Below are 17,289 nucleotides of genomic sequence, written 5' to 3'. Positions count from 1 at the left end.
CTTGGCTTTATGTACACAATCCTACATGGGCACCAATCCAAGAGGTAAGCATCTTATGAAGAACCTAAAAGCAGTCTGCACAGTTATCGCATGGTTGTGGTTTTTGGGAAACCTTGGAATTGTATCTCTCATACTCCTTGCCTTACTGAAATCACTGTAGTGTTTTTATTTTCTTGGGAAACCAAGACTCATCATTTGTTAACCAAAATATCATTCAGTTAGTTATTCTACAAATATTTAGGAGTGCTTGCCATGTGGGATTCTCTCTGTGAGACCTTGGGGAGTCGGCCTTTCTGCTGAATTCTGCCAGCCCAGCAGTGTATCCATGTCATAGGTCTGGTTACCCTAGAAACTGGCTCTGAGATGGATATTACACTGTAGAAAGTTTACTGGAGCAGGTCCTTGGGATCAATACCTGTGGAAGAAGGGGCAAAAGCAAGATGGGTAAAGGGAAGAAGCTGGGCTTTGAACAGTCTCAGTGGAGACATTAGTCAGCCCAGTGGGGACCAGGCCTGGACAATGGGCTCCTCTGGTCAGTCACCGATGTGCAGTCATTAGGGGAGGGGCATGACCTCGGGCAAGGCATCTGTCCACCAGAGGCGGCACTGCCAGCTACTGGGAGAGTAAGTCCTTTAATCCTAAGTGGCGACCGGGGTGGCACATCACAATGTCCACTACAGTGTGCTAAGATGCTTTTAGCTACTCTACAGAAAATCTTGACTCAACTGGCTTCAACAATAGGACATTCCTTGCATCTCAAAGTAAGACATCAGGGATAAAGCACCTCCAGGATTGGTTAGTTCCGTGGCTCACCAGCTTATCTAAGGAGCTCTCCATCCATCTGCTCTGTCAGCCTGAAGAGGCAACTTGGCTTCTCAGGCTTCTTCCTTTCATAGTCACAGATGGCTGTTGCCGGACTGGGTGTCACTGCAGAAAAGAGAAATGATTTCTGCCCTTGTGCTCTTTCTATTGTTGAGGAAGATATTTCCTTGTATTTCTCTTTCTTTATTGTGGTGAAATATACAAAACATAATATTCATAATTTTAACCATTCATAAGAGTGAAATTCTGTGGCATTAAGTACACTAATGATAATGTATAACCGTCACCACTATACACAAAACTTTGTTATCATTCCCAATAAAAACTCTGTTCTTATGAAATAATAACTTTCTCTTCACCCTCAGCTCCTGGTAATTTCTATTCTCTTTTCTGCCTCTATGAATTTTCCTATTGTAGGTGCCTCAAGTATAAGCATACAGTATTTGTCCTTTTGTCTGGTTTATTTTACTAATCTTAGTGTTTTCAAGCTCATCCATGTTGCAGCATATATGAAAATCTCATTCCTCTTCATGGCTGACTACTGTTCTATTGTATATATGTACAACATTGTTTGTCTACTCATCCACTGAATAACGTTGCTACCAACATGGGCATACAGATATCTGTTCGTGTCCCTGCTTTTTATTCTTTTGGATACATACCTGGGAGTGAAAATCCTGTATCATATGATAACTTGACATTTAGCCTTTGGAGAAACCATCAAACCATTTCCTGCAGTGGCGGTGCCACTTCACATTCCTCCATCAGTGCATGAGGAGTCCAGTATTTCTACATCGTTGCTAACATTTACTTCCCTTTTATGAGGTATGGCCGTCCTTTCCCTCGAGTCTTATTGGCCTCTATTGTGTCACATGCCCACTCCTAAATTAATTATTTGCAAAGTGAAGGAGATTACCAAAATTGCTTTAAACCAATCAGGACCAGGGCCCTGGGTAGGGTCTACATTCCCCTAAAGGAGGACAGTTAGATACCTGAAGAAAATCCAGACATTCCAGCAAGAAAGAAAGGATGGGACAAGGAAGAATAAAGCGAAGCTACCATCAATGTTTGCAACAGGGTGGCTTTAAAAATAGAAACGCCCAGACCAGAGATTCTTGATTCACTTGGTCTGCAGTGGGTGCTCAGCATCAGTCACTTTTAAATGTTCCCAATTGATTCTAATGTGCAGTCAGGGCTGTGAGCCCTGATCTAGCAGGTTAGGCTGCCCATTAAGCCAGCATGTGTGAATACTGAGAGATGAGAAGGACAACATGCTACAGGAACGCTGTGCAGTGCACCTTGCCTGGTCCAGGGGGACTGAGGAAAACCCCTGAGAGGAAGTGATGTTCAGACTGATACTTGGAAGAGGCAAGTCAGCCAGGGCTGGGGAAGAGTGTCATAGACACAGGGCAGCGTGTGGTCCAGTTTAAGAACAGGAAGAAGCTCAGTCTATCTAGAGTGTACACAGTGTCCACTTCTAACCTTGAGGGGACAATATTTTTACTCAAATATGTGCAACTCATGGGGCAAGGTCTATGTTCAACACTCTAGCTGCATTTATCTCTGGTAAGTTTCCCTCTCTCTGTGCCATGTTCTTGGTTGGCTGAGTGAGCAGCAGGTTATACTAGAGGCAGCAGACATTCAGGGTTTAAGAATTGAGTTTGAAACCTTCCCATGCTCTATACATCCGGTGTGGCTGTGGGGAAGGCCCATGACCTCTCTGGACCTCTGCACAGTTCCTGCAAAAGAGGTTATAAAAACTACGGCATAGGGCCATTATGGAACTCATTAAAAAATGTATGTGAGCGACATCATAAATATGCTGATGAGTTGCAAACTTCTACTCCCATCCCCACCTCTCTCTAGGGCACATCTCGACTCCAGACCTATATGTTGATATCCCCTACCTGGCAGCCCCATTTGGAAGTACATTGGGCATCTCCCGCTTACCGTGTCCAAGACGGAGCTTTTCATATGCCACTCCAAACCAGCTCCTCCTCCGTTCTCCCCTACATAGGCTTAGGGCATCTTCATCCTTGGTGTCATCCTTGACTCCACTCTTTCTCTCTAACATGGAGTCTGTTAACAAGTCCTACCACTCTACTTTAGAAATATACCCAGATTCTGACCATTTCTTACCACCTCCATGACTATCCAGGTTCAGGCCACCATATTCTTTAACCTGGATCATGTGACAGCCTCCTACAAGGCCCTCCAAACTTGATCCCCCATCATTCCTACTTTATCTCCTACAACCCTCCCTCTTGTTCATTTGCTCCAGCTCCAAGTCTCATGCAGCCCCAGTCTGCATGACTTCAGGGCCTTGCTATTTGTGGGTACCCTGCCCCCAATTAGCCAGATGGCTAACTTCTCACTTCCTCAAGCCTTTAGTCAAAAACCATAGTGTCGGCAAGCCCTCCCATAGACACACTATTTAAAATTTCAGTGCCTGCCCTTAAATATGTCATATTCTCCTTCTCTGCTTTTTTTTTTCTTCCTGGTATTTACCACTAATGTGCGTTACAATTTGCTTACTTATATTGTTCATTGTCTGTGTTCCCTGCCAGAATATACCAGATATAGAGATCTCTGCCAGTATACCCCTGCTCCACAAAGCTGGGGATTGTCTGTTTTATTCACCTTCTTTTTTTTTTTTTTTTTTTTTTTTTTTTTGACATGGAGTTTCGCTTCTTCGCCTGGGCTGGAGTGCAATGGCGTGATCTTGGCTCACTGCAACCTCTGCCTCCTGGGTTCAAGCAATTCTCCTGCCTCAGCCTCCCCAGTACCTGGAATTACAGACATAAGCCACCACGCCCGGCCTTGTTCACCTTCTGTCTCAGTTCTAGGGCAGTACCTGGCGTGTAGTAAGCACCCAATACATTTATTAGTACAGCATTTTATAGAAGAGAAACCTGAGGCTCAGTGCGATTAAATAATTCATTCAAGGTCACACAGCTAGAAGGCATTGTGTAGTTAAATGTTCTGTGATGCTTTTCAACAATAACAAAAAACCCATTTAGCAAAAAGACAGGGCAGCATCAATGACTCCTCTCCAGCCCTCCTCCCTAGCACCAGATGAAGAAAGGAAATCTAAAAGAGGGCGCTGTGGAGTTGCTCTGTGGCCCCTTGGCGAGACCATTCAGGTTTGAGTGTTACTAGATGAGGAAGCTGGGGAGCCATCTCAGCACTTCTTCTGAAGCACAAAGGCCAGTGACTGTTATTAAAAGGAGACCAGCTGCTGGAGGCTAAAAGTGCACAGGAGGAAGAGGTACTCCCTACTCAGGAAGGATTTGCTAAGTCGGCTTGAGATGGTCAGGGAGGATTTTTAGACCGTTTTCAGCATCAAGACCCATCTCACTGGCTATCCTACACAGACTTACTGTGCCCCCTAAAAATTCCTTCTTTCATCCATTCTACTGAACATGCAAAGAGGAATCCTAGCCGATTACAGGGAGGACAATCAGGGAACAACTCTAGAAGTAGATCTCTGCAGCATCATTGGAATGAGGACAGGGATTATTATTTTTTTTTAAGAATGTCTTTTTTGAGGAAGAGGAAATGTGCCTGGACCATGGGAGTTCTAGTTGGGGAAGCCCGGGCCTTTTTCCTCCTTACCCTTGGGAAATCACATTGCTATTGCTCTCTGTTCACAGGGACCCACCCGCTTGGCAGGGTAGAGCTTCTAGAAGCAGAGCCAAGGCAGGCAGGAGGCTCTTCAAACAGTTCAGAGGGAGGAGGCAGGGGCAGGGTCTGAGTGGAAGCTGGGTGCTACAGGCTGGGGTCAGACTAGAGAAGGCCAGTTCCACAAGACTGGGGTCAGGCAGCAGGAGCCAGAGCAGCGCCTCAGTCTCTCCCTGGGAGGCCACGGCATCTCCCTCCATCTGGGGCCTTCATTACTCGAGGGTGTCTACTCCAAACCTGCTGCAAACATTCAGAGAGAGAAGTGCCCAGGGCCCGGCAGAGAGCAAGCCCTCCACACGTGTTTCTCTCCCTCTTCTTTCAGAAGCAAGATGGGAGTGGGGATAATGGCTCAGAGCAGGACTGGGAGAGGCTCCCTTGAAAGGCCTGGCTTGTAATCCAGAGAGCGGAGGAAGGAGAGGAAGCTGCTGGAGTTGCAAGATGGCTTCTGTTGCCATTGTTCAGTTGCTTTCTTTCCTCCTCAGAGGTGCGAACAAGAAGTAACAGAGCCAAGTCTCTGGGTACCTCTTCCATGTTCCCTCCGTAGCCCCTTCCTCCTTACATGCTCACCACCAGCTCCCAGGTCCTTGGCCTGTGCAGGGCCTGTGCACTCCACACAGACATCCTCTTCGATAATGCTCCCAGGTCTTGGCTGTGGTCCTTTCTGGAAATTGCCCTTGGCCACAGACAGCTGCCTCGCCCAAACATTTGCCCTCCCAGGGGCTCCCTGAGGTCAATGCCCAGATGATGCAAGGATAATACCTTTCAATTTCATACAGGTCTTAAGATCATCTGGCCCAGAACGCCCCATCGGATCTGCTGAAACTCACTGTGGGTGACCTCCCTCCGCCTAGTGCTGCCTTCCTCCCTTACTCACAGATCATCTGGAGAGAACTCCCTAAGAGCCTTCTGCCCATGACTCTAGAAAGCCAACTCTAAGGCGCTGAGTCCCTTAGTTGTCTTTGGTCTTTGCCCCTCCAAACACAGCCCCCTCATTTGACTTCCTTGGGCACCCACTATCCACTAAAATGCAGCCATCCTGTATCCCAGTGACTGGAAAATGGGTGCTGATGGGTTAATATGGTGCCCAGTAAAAATATTTACCATGATGGGAGCTGACACACGCACGGCTAGCAGTCTGCAAAGCACATTGAAGTACGTTATTTCAATTGCAAGGCAGAATAGCATGGTGGTCTCTGAAGTGACTCTGCCTGAATTTGAATTTCTGTCCCACTGCTTATGAGTCTTGCGACTTTGGGCCAGCTACCCCTTTCTGTTGCTCAATTTCCCTATCTGTAAAATGGGGATAATAGTCCCATCTTCAGAGAATGTTTGTTAGAATTAAATGAGTCAATACATATAAAGGTCTCAGAACTGCCGTAGCATATGGCAAGCACATAGTATGCCTTAGCGATTAGTATTTGATCATCACAACAACCCTGCGGTACTACAGTTTCTACCTGTGTTGGGTACGTCTCAAGACACTCATATTCTCCGCCCAGCTTTTCACTCCAGCTGTTTGTTCAGCCACCTGCTGGCACGGGTGTAACAGCACCTTACTGAGCTGTGCGGCTTCTCTTACTTCCTGCCTGAGATGCCTGCAGAGCCCACTTGGCTGTTCTGACTCAAGCAAACCTGGAAGTGTGAGGGAGCTAATATCCCATGTGACACCCCTTGATGCCAAGGAGGTATTGGAGCCAATGGAAAAACAGTCCCTTCTTTTATTCCCTGAGAGGATAATCTAGAGGTATATCGTGTCCCATCAAAATCCAAGTTCAGTTGCCCCAGCAGTAGCCACTCCAGTAATGCATGCAGTCACCGCCCTCCCCCATTCCCCATTTCCTTGAGCCCATTTGCCCATCCATGCCTGTCAATGGAGCTCACATCCCAGAGTAAACTGCCCAGACACAGGCCATTGCCTCGTGGTCTGCTTTTTTTTGGGGGGGGGGCAGGGCAGGGGGCGGGGCATCTAATTGTGCATAGGAGAAGAGTGAAAGAATAAAAAGAGGCATGTTCTAAACACCATGGAATACTATGCAGCCATAAAAAGAAACAAGATCATATCCTTTGCAGGGACATGGATGGAGCTAGAAGCCATTATCCTCAGCAAATTAACACAGGAACAGAAAACCAAACACCGCATGTTCTCACTTATAAGTGGGAGCTGAACAATGAGAACACATGGACACAGGAAGGGGAACAACACACACTGGGGCCTGTTGGTGGGGCAGGGAGGGGAAAGCATCAGGATAAATAGGCGATGGGTTGATAGGTGCAGCAAACCAGCATGGCACACGTTTCCCTATGTAACAAACCTGCACGTCCTGCACATGTGTCCTGGAACTTAAAATAAAAAATTTTAAAAAGAACCATACAATAGAAGAAAGAAAAAAAAAAAAGGCATGTTCAACATACATCATCAGATCTGGACTCAAGTCAGAGTCTTCCACCTACCAAATTTCATGCCCTCACACTGTGCCGCACATCTGTTAAGATGCATAAGATACATATGCATCTTAACAGAGGCCTTCCAGAAGCTTGATTAGGCTGCTAGAGGCCGAGGAGGAACACACTGTGAACAGGTAGCTTCAGATACTTTCATGTTCCAGCCCTTCTCCTGTCCCTGCCTAGAGGCAATCCTGCATGGTAAGAGGGCAGTGAGCAGTGGCTCCACTTGGCTGAAGCCTGGGGTGGGGGCTGCACCTAACTTGTCTTTGTATTGCCAGCACTTAGCTCATGTATCAGTAACACTCAGGGTCTGGCACATAGCAGGTACTCAGTAAATGTTTGCTGGATGCATAGGTCCAGAACTCAAACTATGGGTGATTTGCTTCTTAATGATTACTTTCTATGTGGCCACGCCTGTTTCTATATTTATTTTTTTGTTGTTGTTTGTTTTTTTGTTTTTTGGGGTATTTTTGCTGGTTTGGAATGTATATCTCTGATGGACAGAGAACTTTTTTGGGGTGGAAGATTGTCTACCTTTTTACCAAGGTGAGTTAGTACAGAATTATGTACCTAAAATTATTTAAGAAGCATTAAATATTTCTCAAAATTATCTGAGAAAACCTGAATATCAGGTTGATTGATGAAAGAAATCTCTAGGTGCTATCCGAACTGGTGCCTGTGGGATAAATGTCGCTCTAAGATACATGGGTTTGGCCAGCACAGTGTTGATTATACTGAAATTCTTCTGAGGTATGCCACAGGGCCTACCACTTCCTATAGCATTCTACCTGTCCCAACTCTCAAATTTGTGTCGCCTGCTTAGCCCTTGCAGGTATATGAGTCCTGTGAGCCCCACACAACAGGCTTCCGTATATAGAAAGTGTTGAAGGAGCTGACTGGCACACTTCCCTCCTTGGGCTTTTTTCTGACTTTCCCTGTGACTTGCCCAGCCCATCCCCTGTCCCATCAGCGGGTCCTCGTGGTGATACAGTGTCTTGCCCTGTAGGTACTATAAGATCTCCGTGGTGCTCATGTGCTTTGCGGTCCCCACGCTGGTGCCCTGGTACATCTGGGGAGAGAGCCTGTGGAATTCCTACTTCTTGGCCTCTATTCTCCGCTATACCATCTCACTCAATGTCGCCTGGCTAGTCAACAGCGCCGCCCACATGTATGGAAACCGGCCCTATGACAAGCACATCAGCCCTCGGCAGAACCCACTCGTCGCTCTGGGTGCCATTGGTAAGTAGGGGTGGTGAGGGCCAGTGGGGAGAATGGTGGCCCAGGTTTTCTTGGCCTCTCAGTAGTTTTGTGGAATCAGTAAAGAGAACCAGTGGAGTGGAGTTCAGTGAACTTGAGCTTTTATTTTTTTCCGAAACGGAGTCTCACTCTGTTGCCCAGACTGGAGTGCAGTGGTACAATCTCGGCTGACTGCAGCCTCTGCTTCCTGGGTTCAAGCAATTCTCCTGCCCCAGCCTCCTGAGGAGCTGGGATTACAGGCATCCACCACTATCCCTGGCTAATTTTTTTTTTTTTTTTTTTTTTTTAGTAGAGACGGGGTTTCACTATGTTGGCCAGGATGGTCTCGAACTCCTGACCCCCAAGTAATCCGCCCTCCTTGGCCTGCCAGAGGAGCTTTGGCTTTAGGATCCTGACTCTTGGACAAGTCATATGATCTCTCTGATTTACAGTTGTCCTATCTGTGAAATGGGACTAGCAATGCTTCATAGGAATATGTAAACCGCTTAGTACAGTGCCTGGCATGTAGCAGGTAATCAGTAACTACTAGTTATTCATCATGACCATGGAAATGTTCTAAAGGAGAAGCAGCAGTTGACTCTTCTCTCAAACTGCCCTGACCATTCTGGCCTCAGCTGTCCAATCATTTGGCAGAGCTTAAGAAAAAAGGCCTTCAAGCAAAGACGTGGGAAGGAATGAGACTTGGCATTTCACAGGACCATAAAACAGTTACGAGCGAGGCCTCTGGAGTCAGTGACTTTGGTTGAGTCCTGTTTCCTCCACTTACTCTCTGGGCAAGTCACCTGTTCTTCTACCTTTTGCGTCCCCATCTGTAAAGTGGGGGTAATATTAGCACTTACCTCCTCCTGGGGTCATTAGAGGGCTAGATGAGTTGATACAGAGATACAGAGTGTTCCTGCCAGTGCTTGTATGAAACAAGCCTTCATGATGTTACTTTTTTTTTTTTTTTTTGAAATGGAGTCTTGCTCTGTCGCCCAGGCTGGAGTGCAGTGGCACAATCTCAGCTCACTGCAAGCTCCGCCTCCCGGGTTCACGCCATTCTCCTGCCTCAGCCTCCCAAGTAGCTGGGACTACAGGTGCCCGCCACCGCGCCCGGCTAATTTTTTGGTATTTTTTAGTAGAGACAGGGTTTCACCGTGTTAGCCAGGATGGTCTCGATCTCCTGACCTCGTGATCCGCCCGCCTCGGCCTCCCAAAGTGCTGGGATTACAGGCGTGAGCCACCGCGCCCAGCCCGTGATGTTGTTTTGATTGCCAGTCATGTGTTCTTAGGCACTTACTTGTCCCTTCTGTGCATTTATGTCCTTGTTTTAATCATAGCAGGAATAATCATAGCAGTTACTTCGGAGACCTCAGGCTAGAAGGAGTTAACACCTGTTAAAGCACTTAGCACTGTGCCTGGCACATGACAGGTGATTAAGAAATATTAGCTCTACCTTTATAGAAGCAACTCAGACTTGTTGGTAAGCTGAGCCTTGAGCACAGAGATCAAACACAAGAAAGTTCCTACTGTTAAGTAGAAATGGTCCCTGTGTCACTTGGTGATGAGATGCTGCATCACTTCATTAGGGCCATCTGTTTTTCAGACCCCAGGGATCCCAAAGTTCTTGTCAACTTGCATTGATGGCAGCAATAGAAGGTGGAGCAAACACTACATTTAGCCAGGGAATAACTGCATAAGCAAGGAGAAAGTACCTTGGAAAACAGGAGGAGCGGTGCCCCGACCCTTTCTATAGCTTTCCCCTCCTCTTGCCCTGCATCTTCTGAAAGGACTGTAATGCAGGGAGCTGTGGGCAGTGTTGATTCTGTGAGTAGACAGAAATGGGGACAAGATGGACCGTCATCATGTAGGGATGGGTGAGCCGGGAGACTCAAGCAGTGTGGCCATGACACAAGCCCAAAGGAGCTGGGCATTGGTTATAAGTCTATCCAGGTCAACACTGGACTCCCAGACAGTTTGCCTCCCAAGAGTCCTTAGAAAGCTCTTGCCATACCCAACTGTGCAGTAGAGTGGGGAATACATCATAGTGCCTATTTCTGAAAATAGGGTGAAGAAACTTTTCCATACTGCTCTTTAATCCAGGAAAAACACTAAAAATGATGAGGCGGGGAGGTGGTGTGCAGGGTAGGGATGTCCTAAATTTAAAAGAAAATTGCAGACCACGCATGGATCCATCTTGAGGTACTCATTATAGAACAAAATCTTCCAAACAGGGTCAATAGGAGAACTATATGATGACTAGTAGCCACTTAAGAAGTAAGAGAAGAGCCTGACAGTTTCTCAAACAGTTAAGAATAGTTACTGTATGATCCAGCAACTCTACCCCTACATTTATACCAAAGAGAAATGAAAACATATGTCCACACAAAGACTTGTCTATGAATGTTCATAGCAACATTATCCATAATAGCTGAAAGTGGAAACAACTCAAATGTCCATCACTGATGAATGGATACGCACGATGTTGTACATCCATATAATGAAATACTGTTTGGCAATAAAAAGAATGAAGAGCTGATACTTGATACAACATGAATGAACCTTGAAAACATTTTTTAAGTGACAGAAGCTAGTCACAAAGGACTACATATTGTATGATTTTATTTATATGAAATGTCCAAAATAGGCAAATCTACACAGATAGAAAACAGTACTGGCAGGGAGTAGGAGGCGGTTGGGGGTGATGGTTAAGGAATGTGGGTCTTTTTAGAGAGTAATGAAAATGTTGTAAAATTCATTGTGGTGATGGATGCATAACTGTGAATATATTAAAAGCCATTAAATTGTATACTTCAAGAGGGTGAATTATACAGTAAGTGAATTTTATCTCAATAAAGCTGTTTATGAAAATCAAATGAACTAATTCATTAGAGAAATGCAAATTAAAGCCACAATGAGATATTACCTCACACTTATTTGAATGACTATTATCAGGATAAAATATAACAAGTGTTGATGAGGATGTGAAAAAAGGGAACCCTTGCACACTGTTGGTTAGGATGTAAATTAGTATAGCCATTATGGAAAACAGTATGGAGGTTGCTCAAAAAATTAAAAATAGAGCTACCATATGATCTAACAGTCCTACTTCTGGGTATATATCCAAAGGAAATGAAATCAGGCTGTTGAAGAGATATCTACACTCCCATGTTTAAACAGGATTATTCACAGTAGCCAAGATGTACAGTCAAATTAAGTGTCCATCAACAGATGAATGGATAAAGAAAATGTATCACATATGCATCATGGAATACTATTCAGCCTTAAAAAAGAGAGAATCCTGTTATTTGCAACAACTTGAATGAACCTGGAGAACATTATGCTAAGTGAAGTAAGCCAAGCACAGAAAGACAAACGCTGCACAATCTCACTTCTATGTGGAATCTAAAAAATTTGAACTCATAGAAGTAGAGTAGAATGGTGGTTACCAGAGACTGGGGCACGGGGGTTGTTGAGAGAGATTGGTCAAAGGGTACACATTTACAGTCTGACTAGAGGAACAAGTTCAAGAGGTCTATTGTAAAACATGGCGATAGTGACTACAGTCAATAACAATGTATTGTATTATTGAAAATCACTGAGAGAGTAGATTTTAAGTGTTCTTACCACAAAAACATAAGTATGTGAGGTAATGCACATGTCACTTGGCTCAATTTAACTATTCCAAAATTGATACATATCTCAAAACCCCATGTTGTACATGATAAATATATACAAATTTTATTTGTCAATTAAAAAATAAGTAAAAGAAATTTTAAAAATCAAATCAGAGAAGCCATGAGAGCTCTCATGAGTACATCTTTTAAAAGAAGTGAGAGAGTAATGCAAATCAAAACCACAATGAGATACCATCTCACACCAGTTAGAATGGTGATCATTAAAAAGTCAGGAAACAACGGGAGCTGGAGAGGATGTGGAGAAATAGGAACACTTTTACACCGTTGGTGGGACTGAAAACTAGTTCAACCATTGCGGAAGACAGTGTGGCGATTCCTCAAGGATCTAGAACTAGAAATACCATTTGACCCAGCCATCCCATTACTGCGTATATACCCAAAGGATTATAAATCATGCTGCTATAAAGACACATGCACACGTATGTTTATTGCGGCACTATTCACAATAGCAAAGACTTGGAACGAACCCAAATGTCCATTAATGATAGACTGGATTAAGAAAATGTGGCACATATACACCATGAAATACTATGCAGCCATTAAAAAGGATGAGTTCGTGTCCTTTGTAGCGACATAGATGAAGCTGGAAACCACCATTCTCAGCAAACTATCACAAGGACAGAAAACCAAACACCACACGTTCTCACTCATAGGTGGGAACTGAACAATGAGAACACCTGGACACAGGGTAGGGAACATCACACACCGGGGCCTGTCATGGGGTGGGGGGAGTGGGGAGGGATAGCATTAGGAGATACACCTAATGTAAATGATGAGTTAATGGGTGCAGCACACCAACATGGCACATGTATACACATGTAACAAACCTGCATGTTGTGCACATGTACCCTAGAACTTCAAGTATAATAAATAAATAATAATAATAATAAAGAAAAGCTACATAAAAAAAAGCAAGAGGGTAAAAGCTGCCCACTGACCACTGGAAAGGGTAGAATAATATATAATTACATTCTAGATACTTAAAGATATTTAATTTAGTTACCTTTTTGAATGATTCTCATTTCTCTCTCCTAAGCTCTTCCAAAAAAGATTTTTAAGTCACTCCAGCCCACAGAGATTATGTTTTAAAAACAATTGTACATCAAAATGATGATCTGTTATCAGCCATTTAGCATTTACCTTAAGAGGGATAGCTCTGAGGTCATAGCATCATGTCTACAGTTCACACAGGAAAGCTAATCTTGTGGCGATGTGCTAACTTTATTGCTATTTTTTCTGTTCATGTTGTTTGTCTAGCTAACTAAGTCAATGCCTTTGGAGGCAGTAACCAAGTCTTTTGCTCCTCACCGAGCCTGACACCATGTCCTGCACATGGTAAACCCTGAAAAAATAGGTGATGCAAAAAATCTATGCAGAGAGGTGGTGATTGAATTATTTCAATGCCCGCTTTGTCTTCCAGGTGAAGGCTTCCATAATTACCATCACACCTTTCCCTTTGACTACTCTGCGAGTGAATTTGGCTTAAATTTTAACCCAACCACCTGGTTCATTGATCTCATGTGCTGGCTGGGGCTGGCCACTGACCGCAAACGGGCAACCAAGCCGATGATCGAGGCCCGGAAGGCCAGGACTGGAGACAGCAGTGCTTGAACCTGGAACAGCCATCCCACATGTCTGCCATTGCACCCTCGGTTCATGGCTTTGGTTACAATAGTTCTCTTGTACATTGGATCGTGGGAGGGGCAGAGGGTGGGGAAGGAATGGAATTATGTGGCTTGGGAATTTTTTTGTTTCTCTCAAAATAATGTTGAAATACAATTATCAATGAAAAAACTTTTTTTTTTTTTTTTTTTTGAGACAGAGTCTCACTCTGTCACCCAGGCTGGAGTGCAGTGGCGCGATCTCGGCTCACTGCAGCCTCCACCTCCCAGGTTCAAGCAATTACCCTGCCTCAGCCTCCGGAGTAGCTGAGATTACAGGAGCCTGCCACCATGCCCAGCTAATTTTTTTGTATTTTTAGTAGAGACGGGGTTTCATCATGTTGGCCAGACTGGAGACCAGTCTGACCTCAGGCAATCCACCCGCCTCGGCCTCCCAAAGTGCTAGAATTACAGGCGTGAGCCACCGCGCCCGTCCGAAAAACTTTTTCCTTTTTTTTTTTTTTGAGACGGAGTCTCGCACTCTCACCTAAGCTGGAGTGCAGTGGCTGGATCTCCGCTCACTGCAAGCTCCACCTCCCGGGTTCACGCCATTCTCCTGCCTCAGCCTCCCAAGTAGCTGGGACTACAGGCACCCGCCACCACGCCCGGCTAATTTTTTGTATTTTTTTAGTAGAAACGGGGTTTCACCGTGTTAGCCAGGATGGTCTCGATCTCATGACCTTGTGATCCACCCGCCTCGGCCTCCCAAAGTGCTGGGATTACAGGCGTGAGCCACCGCGCCTGGCCGAAAAAACTTTATAAGTCAATATTACTATAGTTTAACATTAGAATGTGGACATGTGATTTAATCGCTGTAGCTAAAATACGTCAAATATACATTGTCATGTGCTTAAACATGATGCTAACCCTGACAGGAGGAAGGAAAGTAATATTCTTTCAGTGTGGTTCCGGAGAGCATTTCTTTTATTTTCTACCAATTAACCCAGCATTGCTTTTAAACAACCATCTGAAGGAGCAGAGAGGCAGGGTAGAAGACAGAAAGGGGGTCTATGTGGTAACTAAAGAATGTGTCTGTTTTGTAATTATTGTGTGTGTGCGTGTGGTTTTTTTTTTTGTTGTTTGCTTAAGAGAATCAAAAACTGAAAAAAATGAGAATACAGGAAATGGCTCTTGTATATATTTTTTTGCCATGTTTACCACTTGTGAATGCTCTGCTGTCTTTGCTTCAAGAGAGATTTGTTCACTGCCCAGCTTGTTTTGTGTCCTGAGCCCTATGCCCAGCCCACCTTATAAATCATGCCTGTTTAGATGTTTGATTTTGTTCTGTGTGCCATTGTCATCTTAAGGGTGTATAACTCAGACATGCCAGACATAAAATTAAGCTCAAATTAAGCTCTCGTTTAAATGTTTAAACACCTAATTTATATTCTAATTGATCCCAGCCACTGATGCATGTACTTTAGCTACTTCTGCTAAATAAGCATATTAATTTTCCACATCAGACCATCAGATCTTAAGAACCAACAGTTATCTAGAATTCCGTGTCTACTAATGTTTCATCTGCATGCAGCCTTTATTGATTTTGTAGCAAAATATAAAGTGATCATTATGTAGCTTCTAGATTAAAAAATTTTGTGCGTGAAGTTGCTTTGTAAAGAGCATGTGAAATTAATGGGACAGCGTGTCCTTTGTGTTAGATGTTAGAGCAAAAGAAAGGGCTTATAGTATTAGTATTGGAGCACTTTGAAGATAGGTATTTTCAGAAACGATGTAGGAGTTAAAAGTTATATTTTAAATTTTAGAAAAAGATATGATGGCAATTGGAAATAGTCACAATGAAGTTCTTCATCCAGCAGGTGTTTAACAGTGTTATTTTGCCATTGATAATGTGTAAACTGTGAGTGATTTACAATAAATGATTAAGAATTCATTGGTGTTCTTGTCCAGATACTTCAATGCTGTTTAGAGGGTGTTCTTTCCAAGTGCTTGATGCGTTCTGATGATTGTATGACTCGCATTGGGATTTGGGCTCTGGGCTAACAACAGCCCCTGAGACCAGGCCTGTCCTATCCTATCGGCCTTAGGCAACAGCCAGGGGAAGCCAGCAAGTTTTATTTGGAATGTAGAACTCCTAGTGATGGTGTTCCCCGATCCTCACTCACCAGCAGTCACTGGGAGTGCTTATAGATGATAAATGGGAATCTACTCCTATATGTCACCCAAAGGAGCGTGAAGGACACCTTCCCCTCTCCAGGCCCCACCAATAGTTACCAGAGCTGGGGGAGATGGACTCCTGTTTTCACTCTACTGCTGCCTCTCTCAACCTCACGTCTGCACCATCAAAGTCTCTACCCATCTTTTGCCCCAAAGCAGCTGTGGCCCTGCTGTCAGGTAGAACTTTCTTAACCTGTCTGCAGTTGAGTGGGATTCTAGCCATTGACAGGTACCAGGCCAGATTTCACCATGTAAGGACCCTTTGGATGTGACCATAGCATTTTTCAGCTGCTTCATATCCCAGTCACACATTGCTAAGATCCTGTATAGAGTGCAGGTGGAGGGTAGTCATATTCCAAGACAAGTTTGTATCAGCATGATGTGAAATGGCCCTTCATTGGGAATGTATATCTTTGACTCCTAAAAGTACTAAACTTACTTACTTGTCCATTAGTCAAAAAGATGACATTTGGAACAGCTATTTGGAATCTTTTCACAAAAGGAGGGTATTTCCCAGCTAGACCAAATAAATCTAGAACCTCCCCGCTCTGAACCTGAGTGCCATCTTTTTTTTCTGCAGCAGAGCCCATGAATGACCTCGGATTGGAATGATTTGGAGGAAGAAGTGGACAAAGGTTACATTACACTAGTGTCTTCCCTGTTAACGTTCCTTTCAGGTCTCAGCAGCATCTTAACAGAAAGTAACTCTGTTGTTATTTCCCAAACCTATCCAAGGTAGCCTTAGACTGATACACTGTTTGAAAGTTTCAGTTTAAGATAAGAAAATGATCCCCCCATGTCTAGGCTTTAATCTCCTCATCCCCACAAGGCTTATTTCAGAAGCACCCACCCCTGCATCTAGGTGAGGGGAGCCCAGGGAAAGCAGTTCCAATAGCATGTGTCCCACAGGCGTCATGGCAGACTCATGGAGCCAGCCTGGGACAGTAGAACCAACTCAGGTTCACCTGGAGTCCCCAGCTCTGCTACTGGCCAGCTCTGTGGCCTTGAGAAACATCAGCCTTTCTGGATTCAGATTCCTTCTCTGAAAAGAGAGGACTCTTCTCTAAGTTCCCCTTCAGCCCTAACATTCGACCACAGCAAGAGATGTGTGAATCCACCTCTCAAGTTAGCACTCATCCTTTCTGGAGATAGAAGGTCAAAAATTGGGAGTGGGAGGGAATAAACGAATCTGAATGGGAGAACACAGACTGAGGCTGGAAGGATAGAATGTTCTTGGTTTTAAAAAATCTGCATGTATTTTGCACATTCCCAAAATGCAATGAAGCAATTAAATATAACCCATCATGAAAAACAATTTAATGAGATAAATTATTACAGAAAGCTCTATGGCTTAATGGGGTAGTAGAAATAGCACTGGACTTGGAGTCCTGAGACCTGGATTTGAACTCTAACTGTTGATCTGACTGGCTGTGTTACTGGGGACCCAGGTTAAGTCTGAAATATGACATATGAAATTGTCATTTACTAGCCTACAGAGCCTCTGTGAGCCTCAGTGTCCTTGTCTACACAACAGGAAGAGCAACATTTATGTGTATTAGATGAATCTAGAA

At 44.4% G+C, this 17,289-nt stretch overlaps 2 protein-coding genes across 2 annotated transcripts in view; both read left to right on the top strand.

Annotated features, from left to right (window-relative positions):
- The window catches only part of SCD5 (stearoyl-CoA desaturase 5), a 173,810-nt gene extending 158,376 nt beyond the window's left edge, over nt 1-15,434 (top strand). Inside the window, exons 4-5 of the mRNA XM_050790175.1 lie at nt 7,955-8,187; nt 13,303-15,434. Of these exons, the coding sequence (XP_050646132.1) occupies nt 7,955-8,187; nt 13,303-13,493 (424 nt within the window). The 3' untranslated portion in view covers nt 13,494-15,434. The remainder of the gene's footprint in view (nt 1-7,954; nt 8,188-13,302) is intronic.
- LOC126954572 (uncharacterized) lies at nt 14,334-15,434 on the top strand. The gene has a single exon (XM_050790187.1). It carries the CDS (start codon nt 14,334-14,336, stop codon nt 14,847-14,849), a length of 516 nt encoding a protein of 171 aa, XP_050646144.1. The 3' UTR covers nt 14,850-15,434.
- Nucleotides 15,435-17,289: the final 1,855 nt, after the last annotated feature.

This window comes from Macaca thibetana, chromosome 5 (genome assembly GCF_024542745.1).
Source record: "Macaca thibetana thibetana isolate TM-01 chromosome 5, ASM2454274v1, whole genome shotgun sequence".
Lineage (NCBI taxonomy): Eukaryota > Metazoa > Chordata > Mammalia > Primates > Cercopithecidae > Macaca > Macaca thibetana.
This window is presented reverse-complemented; position numbering and strand designations above follow the sequence as displayed.

Excerpts from the sequence above, each read along its gene's own strand:
- LOC126954572 (XM_050790187.1), top strand. The coding sequence starts at position 14,334 with ATGTGGACATGTGATTTAATCGCTGTAGCTAAAATACGTCAAATATAC.